The sequence below is a fragment of the Mus musculus genome, chromosome 10 (assembly GCF_000001635.26).
Source record: "Mus musculus strain C57BL/6J chromosome 10, GRCm38.p6 C57BL/6J".
Classification (NCBI taxonomy): Eukaryota; Metazoa; Chordata; class Mammalia; order Rodentia; family Muridae; genus Mus; species Mus musculus.
In genome coordinates this window covers 45,335,516-45,349,934 of record NC_000076.6, presented here as the reverse complement: position 1 = coordinate 45,349,934, position 14,419 = coordinate 45,335,516, and the positions used below count along the sequence as shown (strand labels likewise).

The 14,419-nt window shown below is 43.2% G+C and overlaps 1 protein-coding gene across 3 annotated transcripts in view; it reads right to left on the bottom strand.

The window, feature by feature from the left end:
• Bves (blood vessel epicardial substance) overlaps nucleotides 1-14,200 on the bottom strand; it is a 36,750-nt gene extending 22,550 nt beyond the window's left edge. Inside the window, exons 1-5 of one of the 3 annotated variants that reach the window (NM_024285.3) lie at nucleotides 14,054-14,200; nucleotides 10,479-10,715; nucleotides 6,777-6,901; nucleotides 3,621-3,808; nucleotides 2,042-2,150 (exon numbers count right to left, since the gene is read on the bottom strand). In NM_024285.3, the coding sequence (NP_077247.1) occupies nucleotides 2,042-2,150; nucleotides 3,621-3,808; nucleotides 6,777-6,901; nucleotides 10,479-10,704 (648 nt within the window). In that variant the 5' untranslated portion in view covers nucleotides 10,705-10,715; nucleotides 14,054-14,200. The other 2 variants (XM_006512737.3, XM_006512736.4) reach the window with 2 other exon arrangements.
• Between the last annotated feature and the right edge of the window lie 219 nt (nucleotides 14,201-14,419).

Below are 14,419 nucleotides of genomic sequence, written 5' to 3'. Positions count from 1 at the left end.
TCTATACCTGGTTTTCCAGGAATCTCTTGCTTCTCAAACAAAGGTTTAGTTTTTAACCCCAAAATGAATCCTGGTCTCTTCAGGATAATAAGAGACTAAGTTATTATATAAAACTACCTTTATGGAGTCAGAAGTAAGAGAAATGGCTCCCTCCTGTTCTTTAGTGGTAGTGCTTAAACACACTGCTGAAATAGAAACATGCATCCCAGGACACATAAGGCCCCCACAGTAAGAAGACAGAGCAGCTAGGACACCGCACCCACTTTCTCTTCCTATGTGTCAAGTGCAGCCAGAATGGGAACAACACTGCATTAGCCAGAGTCTTAGTTATTGTTCTATTGTGAGAGGACACTATGCCCAAGGCAGTTCTTATAGGGAAATCATTTAACTGGGGCTTGCTTACAGCTTTAGAGGCTTAGTCCATTATGATCATGGCAGGGAGCAGACAGGCATGGCACTGGAGCAGTAGCTGACAGCTTTACACCCTGATCCACAGGGAGCAGGCAGAGAGGGGGAGGGGGAGGGGGAGGGGAAGGGAGGAGGGGGAGGGGGAGGGGGAGGGGGAGGGGGAGGGGGAGAGGGGGAGGGAGGGGGAGAGGGGGAGGGAGAGGGAGAGGGAGAGAGAGAGAGAGAGATAGAGAGATAGAGATACTGGCCTGGGCTTTAGGAATCTCAAAGCCCACTCATAGTAACATATCTTCTCCAATAAGGGAACACCTCTTCCAACAGAGCCACATCCCCTAATCCTTCCCAAACAGTCCCAGTAACTAGGGACCAAACATTCAAGCATATGGGGTTGGGCCATTCTCATTCAAACCCCCATAGTCAGGGAGTTTAAACTAGTAAATGTGCCCAACTGTAACAAATTCCCAAACAGCCCGAGACATTTATGCGAGCAGAGTGGCAGGAAGACAGGGCTGGAATTCTAATGAAATAAACAAAACTGCACTTCCCCTTCAAGTCCAGTCTACAGCATCCCACGTTGAATGGCATCCCAAAGTGAGCCTGCAAGACAGTCCCAGCAAGAGGTACTAACAGGTCTTGTTTCCCAGGTGATGGTATTCTCCGCAATTCTATTTCCTACTAAATGTGTACTGTTCTCTAAAGCAAACCTGTGCCCAGAATATTCCCTTACTGCTATTTATCCAGAGACTTATGTTCTTGGCTATTTCCCTAAGAATAACAAATAAAACAGGAGGCCTGGGGGACATTTGGAAATAACTGGAACAAGCTGCAATACAATAGAGTAAGTCTTCAAAAATTCAAAAAAAGAATTAAATGGAATAGGATTTGAACTGCTGATACCATGAGGAATTTCCTCTTTGCTTTTAAATGCAGTCACTAACTATAAAAGCAGTGAAACAACTAGAGGTTTTATTTTGTAAGTTCCCTAGAGTAAAGCCAGTGTCCTGTTTTCCCTAAAAAAAGGTAATCAGTGATATGTTTAGGAACATGACTTATCTACAAGTGATAGAATTTTTCTCATAATAAAAATTGATTAAAAAAAAGATGGTATTTTTATGTGAATTCTCCTTTGCCTGAATGTGTTTGTGCATCAAGTTCATGCAATGCCTGCAGAAGCCAGAAGAGGGCACTGGGTCCTCAGGGTCACAGGCCTAGAGTCACAGCCGGTTGTGAGCTGTCAAGGGGGCGCTGGAAAAGGAACCCAGGTCCTCTGGAAGCACGGCCAGTAGTCCTAACCAGACCCCAAAACAACCAAATTTTTAATGGAAGTATTATAAAATGACTTTTTTTTTTAATGAAATAGTAAGCAAACTCCCACCCCAGAAATAACAGTATTAGCGGGATGGCTAGATTAGAACATTGTTTTCCAGACTTCCACCTCCAGTTGTGGACATACTGTTGAAAGCTGAAAACACTGTTGAAAGGCCTTCTCTCTCTTTTTATGACATTATACTACACTACTATTCACCAATGTGTCTAGCTTCTTCTTAAAAAGAAATTATAGTCATTTCCCCGATTTTGCTTGATTTGAACAAGACACAAAATTGTTTCAATCTTCTTCAAAGCCAAATCATACCTGGAATTTTTCGCCTTTGTGCATCTGCGTTGATCTGAATTCGGGAGAATCTATAAAGGCACACGGGTAAATGTTATGCAGAAAATGTCCTCGATAGGAGACCTTCATTCTGGTAACAGAAGTCAAATGGTAACATATAGAATTTCATAAAAAATAAAAAAAAATAACAAACTAATTCTTTTCATCACCACAACATCATAGCAATAATGGAGTTGTCCTGGTTTTAAAGACTCCACAGGTAATGGACACAATTTAAAGCACTTCTAGAAACAGAAAGTTTTATAAATGACTTAAGAAAAAAACAGCATCCATTATTAATCCAGACCATAGTTTACATTGGTGCCATTCTTTTTTTTTTTAATTAGGTATTTTCTTCATTTACATTTCCAATGCTATCCCAAAAGTCCCCCATACCCTCCCCCCTCTCCCCTACCCACCCACTCCCACTTCTTGGCCCTGGCGTTCCCTTGTACTGAGGCATATAAAGTTTGCAAGACCAATGGGCCTCTCTTCCATTGATGGCCCACTAGGCCATCTTCTGATACATATGCAGCTAGAAACATGAGCTCCAGGAGGTACTGGTTAGTTCATATTGTTGTTGCACCTACAGGGTTGCAGATCCCTTTAGCTCCTTGGGTACTTTCTCTAGCTCCTCCATTGGGGGACCTGTGATCCATCCAATAGCTGACTGTGAGCATCCACTTCTGTGTTTGCTAGGCCCCGGCATAGCCTCACAAGAGACAGCTATATCAGGGTCCTATCAGCACAATCTTGCTAGTGTATGCAATGGTGTCAGCGTTTGGAGGCTGATTATGGGATGGATCCCCGGGTATGGCAGTCTCTCGATGGTCCATCCTTTCATCTCAGCTCCAAACTTTGTAACTCCTTCCATGGGTGTTTTGTTCCCAATTCTAAGAAGGGGCAAAGTGTCCACACTTTGGTCTTCGTTCTTCTTGAGTTTCATGTGTTTTGCAAATTGTATCTTATATCTTGGGCATTCTAAGTTTCTGGGCTAATATCCACTTATCAGTGAGTACATACCATTCTTACAACTGAAATAACTATGTAATTTGTATACTTCAGACCTTAGAGAGGAAAACATAACTATGTTTCAAGGCAGGCCTGGTAACGGGCAGCCATAGACCCAGTCACTCAGGAGGTTGAAGCCCAGGAGTTTGAGACATCATCTAAAACCACCATCAAAGGAACACACACACACACACACACACACACACACACACACACACACTGCAGTATCCAAAAATTAAACATGTCACCTTTGCAACCAGTGCAAGCTTCTGAAATTTAAACACATTTCAACTTTGAGTCATTAACTTCAAGCAAAAAGTCAATATGATTAAGAAAAATATTCACTGTACAAAACTTTGGTCTCAGTAAGATTTGGGGCCCTGGTATCTGCCTGCTGTTGGCACAGTGCTCCACTACAACCCAAATTTAAGTTGCAAAAGTGACCTTCACCAACAGTCTTTGCTTCTTCCCATACCTGGCAACACTTCCTTCCCAGAGGCTATGAAAGATGGAAGTCAACACAGGAATTCCCACTTCCACATACACTCACCTTCCTTTTAGGAGAATACTAAGACGATCATCAACTGAGGTTTTGTCCTCTGTGGCGTAAACCTGGCCCCTTTTCAAGGTCTGGATCATACAAAACTGTCCGGTTAACCTTCTAAACAAATCCGGAGGGACTCGGAGTGGTTCAAACAACCGATGGTAGACACCACCCAGCTCCTTTTCAATTTTGACCTGAAAGACAGCAACGCCAAAGTCCTGCACCAAAGCGTTCCCCAGGCCCTGACTCCTGAGGGCACAATATGGATTTAAAACCTAACCAAACCTGTGGTACACACCAGTAGCTCGCTGTATGTGCTCAGGGGGGTCTTAGAGGGTTAGTATCGATGTACATTTACACTCTAAAAAGGAACCTTGAAGCTCAGAGTCTATTTGAAGTGCATGGTGGGGTCTAAGATTAGTCACACCTCTGTATACTGACTACGAAGCAACTGCTTGAGTGTTTGGGTTTTGTCAAATCTCGCACCTTCCTACCTCACTTATCAGCAATACATACGTAACACAATGTTTGTTTCAAAGGACAAAACAACCTTAGCCCATGATAGTGAGAAAGTAAGAATAGACGTAAAAACAAATTTACAAAATGGTGCATTGAGCATTTTTTAACCTCCGTGTCATTATTTAATGCCTCAAGGCAGTGAAGCCAACACTCACCACTTCACATTTGCATATTCATAAGCAAAGTAAAAGGGAGGAATGGAGAGCTTTGGCGTGGTGGTTCGGTTCATCCTAGCCTACACTCCACAGAACCAAGATCCCGCTGAAGAGTAAGGCTGGCTACCAGATGAGCAGAGCACTGCACTGTCTTAATGATCTTTTGTCACATTTTCTCAGGCCCAGAGCCTGCCACGTGTCTGCATACAGCAGTGTCTGGAAGTCACGGTAATTGGGTGCATGGGAAATTGTACTGCACTGTGGATGAACTCTGACCCCGGGAACGGCCTGATAGACACATGATGAAATCTACAGACACAGAGCACAGAATTCTCTTACGGGACAGCAAACAACTGGGAGCTGCTTCTGCCTGAGTCACTCTACTCTGCCCCACTGCTTCACTTCACTCATTTGCCCCGAAGAATATTTATTTAATTAATTTATTTATTTATTTATTTATTTACTTACTTACTTACTTACTTACTGATTGGTTGGTTGGTTGGTTGGTTGGTTGGTTGAAGTGATAGTCTTAGAAAACAACAACAACAACAACAACAACAACAACAAAAACTCAAGAGCCCAGCTGCAGCATGCTCTTCCTGGTGCTCCAATCACGGCAGTAAGCACTGCAGCCCGGTGACGAGCATAGGACCTGTTACAGGCTCGTAGCACACATCCTTGTCCTGCCCTTCCTTACACCTCAGATCAAGACTCAGTTTCTTCGTGAGGTGGTCTGAATTCTCTTCTCTGAAAGCATCTGTTTGTCAAAGGTTTCTCTGGGCACCTCCAGTGCACACAGGGCTACCACAGCTAATGTGCAAGATCACACTATTGTTCTCAGTCGTTTGTTGCCCTGTAGGAGAATGAGTCAGCCTTACCTCCAACTCTAGCAGGCTTGGGCATGTCATTGGCTTTGGCCAATAAAATATGAGCAGAAGTGACACATTCCTTCTGAGCAGTTGTTTTTTTTTTTTTTTTTTAAGTTTGTTTTTAAATTGTATGCATATGGGTATTTGGTCAGCATTATGTGCATGCAGTACCTATAGAGGCCAAAAGAGGGCACTGCATCTCCTGGATCTCGAGTAAGGGATGGATGGGGACTCTCATGTGGTACTGGGAACTAAACCCAGATCCTCTACAAAAGCAGCTAGCGCTCTTAACCTTCCAGTTCCTTGAGCACATGTGTTAAGAGGCATCGGGTGTTTTTCTGACCCCTGTAACGCCCCCTCTGCTGTGAGAATGCAGAGACCCTGAAATGAGTAAGATGGTGGGCTAGAACCAGTGATGCCAGTCCACAGATAAGTAGGGTGAGAAGTCCTGGCATCATGGCTATCTTTACATCTGTTACACTTATCTGTTACACAGCCTAACCCAGAAAAAAACCCTGACCCATACGGGAAAGCAGCCCAACTGAGCTGCTGTGTGAGAGGCTATGCAATAGTGGGGTGTCCACCATGCATAGCATCTGTGTTTCTGTGTGAAATCCCTAGTTTCTAATAGTTTCCTACATTAAACACAGAGCTAGGAAGAGTATTACTGTCTTAGGTCACCGAATGCTTGTGCTTAGGACAGTCGGCGAGCGCGGATGGCTCAATTTCTAGGAACCCAGCTGCTTCCTACTTTATTTCTAGGTTTATGCTTTGGGGAGTTATGTTGTTGTAGGTTTGGTATTTTGCTTGTTTGTTTGTTTGTTTGTGTTTTCATTGTCATTTTCTTTTCCTTCTTTCTTTCTCTCTTCCTTCCTTCCTTCCTTCTTCCCTTCCTTTTTTCCTTCCTTCCTTTTTCCCTCCCTCCCTCCCTCCCTCCCTCCCTCCCTCCCTTCCTCCCTTCCTTTCTTTTTAATTTAAAAATGGACCCCATCACAGCTCCAAGCTGACTTCAAACTCACTAGGCTGGCCTTGACCTCCACCTGCCCCAGGGAGTACTGGGATCATGGGGGTGGGCTGCTACACTCAGACTCACTCTGTTACTAAGAAAATATAGTCAGAGAGGCCAGGGTCCCAAATAAATAGTTAAGTATGGACATTCTGATAAAAGCCACCAAAAGTACTGATTTCTTCATGTAAGTAGGTTAGGCTCAAGAAAGATAATAACCATTATATTAAGAAAAGAGAATGAGCCATTTGCAAATCATTAGTATGAAATGGAAGCTGCCTATCAGTAATTTTATAATTAAGCAAAGATATTCCCAAGTGATATCTGAGTATCACCAGACCAGGAAATAGTCACATAATAGGTCTAAAAAAAGGCAGCATTAGTCATATCTTTCATGCTCCAGTGAGTCAAAGTTTTGAAAATTCATTTGTTAGATGAATTTCACAGATTTCAAATGTTTTTTCTCTCAGGCATTTACCCAGAAAGCTCAATATTCCGAGGAGTCAAGAGGGACCAAGGCTGTCAGGTGCTCACATGCAAGTCTGAATGAAGTAATTTTAAAAAGCTTTCATATTTAAAGTCACTTTCTAATTTAAAAAAATTTAGTAATTACCGGTCTTTTCTTGTACAAAAGATATGAAAGATGCAAAATATTGATACCCAAGAACACCGAGTTCCAGATCATCACATCCAAGGCACAGCGGTAGAGAGTGGCCCAGACCACATAAAGGGTACATCCTGTGGAGAAACCGCCAGCGTATTAGAGACTCACAGCAGATTCAGCAAACAGCGTACTATAATCCTCCTCTGTCTAGAAATCAAACATGTCCTAGAAACACTTCAGCTGAATACCACATTTTCATTGGAGTTTATTACTAAAATCATCTCAAACCAAAAGACATGTTTTGCTATTTCTATAGAAACAATGTGTTTGTTTGTTTGTTTGTTTGTTTGTTTGTTTGTTTTCCAAGACAGGGTCTCACTATGTAGTTCTGTCTGTCCTGAAACTGGCTGTGTAGACCAGGCTATGTTATGTGAGGGATGTGTATGTATGTGTGTGACTTTGAACTCACAGAAATTCACCTGCCTCTGCCTCCTGATTGCTGGGACTAAAGGAATGTGAATAAGGTTTATAGACAGGGTTGGCTTCAACAACAAAAGATCCACCTGCCTCTGCATTCCAAGTGCTGGGATTAAAGGTGTGCGCCACTGTTCCTGGATAGGAGTTTCAAACTTTATAATACTGACAATTCAGTACTGGTGTTCCCTGCTACTCGTTTTGTAAGTTTATAGAAAACTACAAACCACACACACCACACAACACCCTCCCATACAACACACACAAACAAGACACACACACCACATACACACAACACAGCATACACACACATACATACAACATAATACAGCAAACACACATACAAAATGTAGCACACACATACATACACATCCCCCACATAACATCCCACATACACATACACATACTACATACATACAACACAGCATACATACATACACACATACATACATACATACATACAACACAGTACACCCAACACATATACAAAATGCAGCACATACATCTCCCACATATACATCCTATACAACATACACACACACACGTAAAACGCAACATACATGCACAATATACATACCACATATATACACACACAGCATCGCACACAACACACACACAGAGACACATACATACATACCACACACACAAAACACACATAAAACACAGCATACATACACATACATACCACACATACACACATACAACATAGCACACACACATAAAGTACAACATACATATACACATATACTCACCACATACACAGCTTAGCATACACAGAGACACATACATACACAGCACACACACACACACCTATAAAACACAGCATATATACACACATATACTTACCACACACACACAGCTCAGCACACAACACACACACACACACACACACACACACACACACGAGTTTCTTTGGTTCTCATTGTTATCTCATTGTATTCCATTCTGCAGGCTCTCCGAGCAGGAACTGCAGATAGCACTGTCAGCTGGGTTACACCCCTAGCCCTAGAATTTGCAGTTTTCTGAGACAGTGTCTCCCTTTGTAGACCAGGCTCCCCTTAACTTCAAAGCTTTTTGCCTCAGCCTCATATTCACTGGGATTACAACCATACTGGTGAATTGCCTGTATGATGGTGTACACCCATATGAAGGTATAATTTGGGGTATCAAAAGCAACATTATATAAAAATATTTCTCCAGTTATGATTGTTTACTTAACTGAAGCTTACGGCAAAGCAAGGGAAGGACACATCACAGCTTCAGGTAACACTGAAGAAATGTTTTCCTCAAGGTTTCTACAAACTTACAAAACGACTAGCAGGGAACACCAGTACTGAATTGTCAGTATTATAAAGTTTGAAACTCCTATCCAGGAACGGTGGCACACACCTTTAATCCCAGCACTTAGAATGCAGAGGCAGGTGGATCTTTTGTTGTTGAAGCCAACCCGGTCTATAAAGTGAGATTCAATATCACTTTAATTTTTTTTAAAACCTCATTATTTGATAAAGAGTTAGGTCCTATATTTCACTTTGTATTTTTATGATTAGTGGTGAATTCAATTATTCTATTAACTTTGGAGTTTTGAGGCAAGGCCTTGTGTTGCTAGCCGTAAGTCTAGGCTAACCGTGAGCCCTTGGCGTGGCTGCGGTTACCATTGAACTTCTGGTCCTGTCTCTTGAGTGCTGCTGTGCTCTAATATGCGTAGGGCTTCATGTGGCATAGGTAAGCATTGTGCCAATGAGCGGCAGCCCCAGCCCAAGCGCAGACATCTCATGGGAACTTTTTAGTGACCCGAACTTTCACTTGGTAGTCCATTCGTCAACTGGCCTCTTTCCGTACCTTTCTCGTCAATTCTCTTGCTTTGTATAAGTATCTTTTCTGATGCCTATATTTTTAGTTGAAAATGACCACTAAGATAGAGACTTATAGATTCAGATTCACAGGAAAGCGAATTCTTCACATTAAAAGTTAGCTATGTGCAATGCTGGACTTGAGTGGAACATCTGAATAAATGTGATCCCTTTACTTCCTGGGCGTCAGTTTCTTTATTTACGGATGAATTATCACGCTAAATAGATGCTTTACCTCCAGAACTCATGACTTAATACTTAAAGCTTGGATTAAGGGTTCTCCTCTAGCCAATTACACGCTCCTGCAATGGTTAACTACGTGGAAGTCAAACAGCATCCTGACAGCTGACTCCTGGCTACCCTTTCAGTCTCGTCTTGCCAGTTTTTATATATTTCAAGCACAAAAGTCCAGTCTTCCTTGGTTGGCACTATGCTACAGTTTCTTCTCTTCTGTGCCCTTCTCCAGTTTACCCCAGGCTCACATTTAAGAGAAACCCTGGTCATCTCTCCAAAGCCATCAGCACTGTCATAGAGGACCTTGCATTACCACGGAGCCTGTCACCGCTGTTCGCTCTAAGCCCTAAGTATAGAACTGCAGTGCACTTCTGACACCTATACTGTGACAGGCTGTCTGTTTTTACAAGGAAGGAGACCGCCTTCCTCAGCCTTTGTCGGATGTTTTACAAGTATCAAAAAATGCACCTACATAAATAGAGAACTAGGGAGAGAAGTCCTATGAAGCATTTGTTAATAATCACTGGATAAAACAGTAGATTCTGTTGTTTAATATTTTAATGTGAAAAGGCTTAACATTTTCAAACAGTTGATAGGGCCAAAATATTCATATTATTTACATGTTATGTAAATGTTACACTTGAATTGTTGTATATGGGAATTGATTTATTGCCAAGTAGTCTTTTCAAATCATAGTGGCTAAGACAACACTGCTTCCTGTGAGACAGGCACTATCTTACTATCTACTTAATTCTCACAATAACCCTAGAAAGTGGCTTTATTTTCACTCTTCTTTGATGCAACTGAAAGTTTAAATCATTGGCTCAAGTTACACTGCTAGCAAGCAGCAGAATTGGGGCTGGGATCACATACTCTGGTTCCAACATCTGCTACATACTTGCGCATGAATGGATTTTCTGACGCATAGAACCTGAGCAGTATAGGAAAGCGTACATAGCTTATACACATTAAGGAAGGGAGGCACTGACTGTGCAGAGACCTACGTTCTAAGTTAGTGGACAGACTGTGGACCAGATAACAAAGACTCGAATTTCTTGCATGCTATACGCCTGACAAAGATGCTCTAAGCCCCCAATGCAAGATCTATCTGATGCCAGCTGCACACATGCTATTCTATAGGAAGCCTCACCTAGAGACAACATCACTCTGAGCAGTATCATATGGAGGTGAAGAGTGGTGGGAATTAGCAAACCAACTGCAAAGCAAACGTTTGCTACATGAAAAACCAGATGGTGAATCTCTCGCCAGTTCTCACAAGTGGTCTCATTAGAAGGCACGGGTGTGAGACTTTCTAACTCAGATGTAAAACCTGCTACAGTTGACTGTGCCAGCGGGATGGACTCCGTGGAATTCATGTTGAAAAGTCCTATAAAGACAAACACACAGACAGTCATCAACGTTCACGGCCTGTGACAGGTAATATGCCAAAATTATTTTTATGGATTACATGTTGGTAGACAGAGTTTTCTGGTACTTAATCACGTACATAGGTTCAAACGCCAGTTCTGTCGCAGAGTAGGTACGTCTTTTCCCTATCTGTCATAATGATCCCCCATTTGCCTCATGATGAAATGAATCATCTCAGAGAGTTCACGCCAATTTCCGACAATGTAAAGTTGCTTACATTCAGGGAGTCTTTCACCTTCAGTTAAACCTCTCTGGAAACACATACGCACACGCACACACTCACACACACACTCACACACACACTCTCACACACACACTCACACACACACTCACACACACACTCTCACACACACACTCACACACACACACTCACACACACACTCACACACACACACTCACACACTCACACTCTCTCACACACACACACTCACACACACACTCTCTCTCTCACACACACACACACACGTTTAGAGGGTGAGAATCACCGACACTGTGGGTCACAGCATTCACCACAGTGTAGTGGAGTCTTCAAACTATTCATACTGAAGACCCAATCTAGGCACAGGAAAAAAACTGTAAAAAACTTGTTTCCTGAGCCCTTTAAAAAGGAACACCCTCATATTAATTACTTAAAAGGTTAAAAATATGTAGAGGGTTCTATTTTGTGCCAATGTTAACTCACTGCCACATGCCTACCATAATATGTGCACATAATACATAATCATATACAGAACTAGCATATACACATGCACAGAGAGAACGTAAATAGTTCCTTTATAAATATTTTCTTTTATTCTCCAACTTAGGCCTCTATTTTAATTCCTCAAATAATTCTAGTTGGTGGCATTTCACAAATTAGAAAAAAATAGCAAATATACAATTTATATGTAGGAAGGTTCATGAATATACACTTGGATATTAAAATATTAAGCTCCATAGCAAATGCATTTCAAACAATATACATTTTACACAGATTTGTATAAAATGTAACACAAAGTTACACTCCACCCTGTCCATTCTTGGCCTCTGCTTGGTCTTGTATTATTAATTATACAAATCTGGTCCTTGACAAAACTACAAAGGTTTACAGAAGAGATGAGCTAATCTATTTCACTTTTTACTGTCAAATGAAGAACCAAAATATCTTTAAATTTAATTTAGAAATATATACATCTTTGAAATAAAGAAATTCACATCTTAACATAATACAGGTTTTAAGTAGTATAATCATAGGTGTGAACATCTTGAAAGGACATGACACAAGTATATGTGGATGAATTCTGTATATCTTATGAAATGAATTGAGGCAAAGCCGACTTTCGTGACATTTGTTTTGTGGTGCTGATCACACACTCACACATGGGGCTTTAAAGGGGACAAGAGAGCACTCCACCACCTAAACACATACCCACCCTAAACAGCTCACAAATAATAACAGTTGACTTAAAGTTGACTTAAATATTGATTTTCTACAAAAAGAAAAAAATAAGAGTCCAACTACCTTCCAAACATCTTAATAAAAATACAAGCTTATCACGATGGGCTGGTTCCAAGAACCCTAAAATGAGTGTGAGTGTCACGCCTGCCTCCTGTTGCCATGGCTACCCAATGTCCTGTGGGAGGCAGGGATAATCCGTACACTCCCAAGACCCTATAGATAATGTCACTGGGGAAGAGCCTAAGGAGATGAGCCTGAAACATAACACATATGTAAAAATCATTTTTCAATCATACTTTCCTGCATTTGATCAGCTTCTATACCACAAGCCAGCCAATGTTGCCTCTCTTTTTAATCTGTGCCTCAATCCCAACCCCAGCCCCAACCCCATCCCTGCCCCTAGGACTAGAGACAGCTTTACTACAGGGTCTTAAAAACTCAGTCGAAACTGGGCAGTGGTGGCACACGCCTTTAATCCCAGCACTTAGGAGGCAGAGGCAGATATATTTCTGAGTTTTGAGGCCAGCCTGGTCTACAGAGAGAGTCAGGGCTACACAGAAAACCCCTAAAAACAAAACAAAACAACAACAACAAAAAAACTCAGTCGGGTTGTGATGTTCAAAAGCAGATTTTTGTACTAAATTAATCGACACAAACACCCCCTCATATTTCGCCTATGCTACCTCCTAATCTGCTATAGTTCACTTTTAGGTTTTAGAAGTGGCATTAAAAGCTTACATTTCTGGTCAAAGGAAATTGGCAAGGAAAACTATTATTTTCCTCAAAACCAGAAAATATTAATAGCTATTAAAATGCATTACATGTGTTTATTTCTACAGTGGTGTACGGGTGCATAAGTCAGAGGACAGCTTGCTGGAGACTCTCCCCTTCCACTTCGCGGGTCCTGGGGATACAACCCAGGTTGCCAGGCGTGCTGGCATGTACCTTCACGGCCTGAGCTCTTTCACCGGCCCTAAATGGCCAGGTTTAAATGCAGGCATATTGTAGAACATACTTTGCTACGCTACACTTATTAAAGATACGCAAATGTTATATGCAGCTGTAGATATATAGTTACATATATTGCTGTGAAATGCTTCTTACCTGTCATAAATCAGTTCAATTTTTTTTCGCTATCCAATGACTTAGTCTAACGGCCTGCTTAATCACTTCTTAATAGGTTTAAGTGGCCTACACTGAACTGCCCTTATACGAATAATGAATGATGATCTAATGAAGAAGGTTAGATTACTGGATGAATTTGTAAACTGTCAAAATCAGAACGTCATCTTTCTCATCAGATCCTCCACGTCTAATTCCCCAAATTACTCACTGTAGTAAAAGCGTGCCCATCTACTGGTTTTCAAATAGGCATCTGCAGGTCTACATACCTGACCGAGGAAGCAAGCTAGCACATTAAACCTTGACCAAATTAGAAAAAAAAAAAAAAAAAAAAAAAAAAAAAAAAAAAAAAAAGAAGAAGATGAATAGCGATGAGCAAAAACCTTTTGAGGAGACGCGCAATTCACTGATATTTTCCCGGACTCTCCGCGCACCTCCGGGCGGCTCGGGGCGACGGTTTTGTGGGATCCGTCTGGCAGCCACCCGTTTCTCTAGGACGCGGGCGGGTGGCGAGGACCCGTGGCTCCCACTGCTCCCCCACCCGGGACCCGCTCGCCCTGCTCTCACAGCAGTGTCAGCGTCCACAGCTCCGCGGCCCCCCGCTGTCCCGCCGAGGGACCGGGGCGCGGGCAGGCGAAGGGCGGCTGCAAGGACGACGCGGGACGCGGGCGCATCGCAAGTTGCTCGGCCGCTCCGTGCCCAACTTTCCCGCGCGATCGCGCGCTCTGGCTCCTTACCTTGCGCGTCCCGGGGCCCGGGGGCGGCGGCGCGCGCAAAGTTTGCGACGGCGGCGGCGGCGGCGAGCGGCGGTGGCTGGACGGGCTCGCGGCGGGTCCCCAGGCAGCGCGGCCCCGGCCCGCTCCCCGTTCGCGGAGGCTTTGACTAAAATAGGCATCCCGGCGGCCGGCTGGGGCGCACGGCGCACGCGCCGCCCGAGGTCGCCCCCGCGGGCGGAGCCCCGCTCCCCGCAGACCCGCTGCCTGGCCCACCGCGTGCGCGCGCCCGCTCCCGCGCTTCCTTGTTTGGGCATGAGTGGGGACACGCGCGGACGCGGGTCGCCCCCCGCTGGAAAGGGCAGGGGAGTGAGGACAGACCCCTCGGAG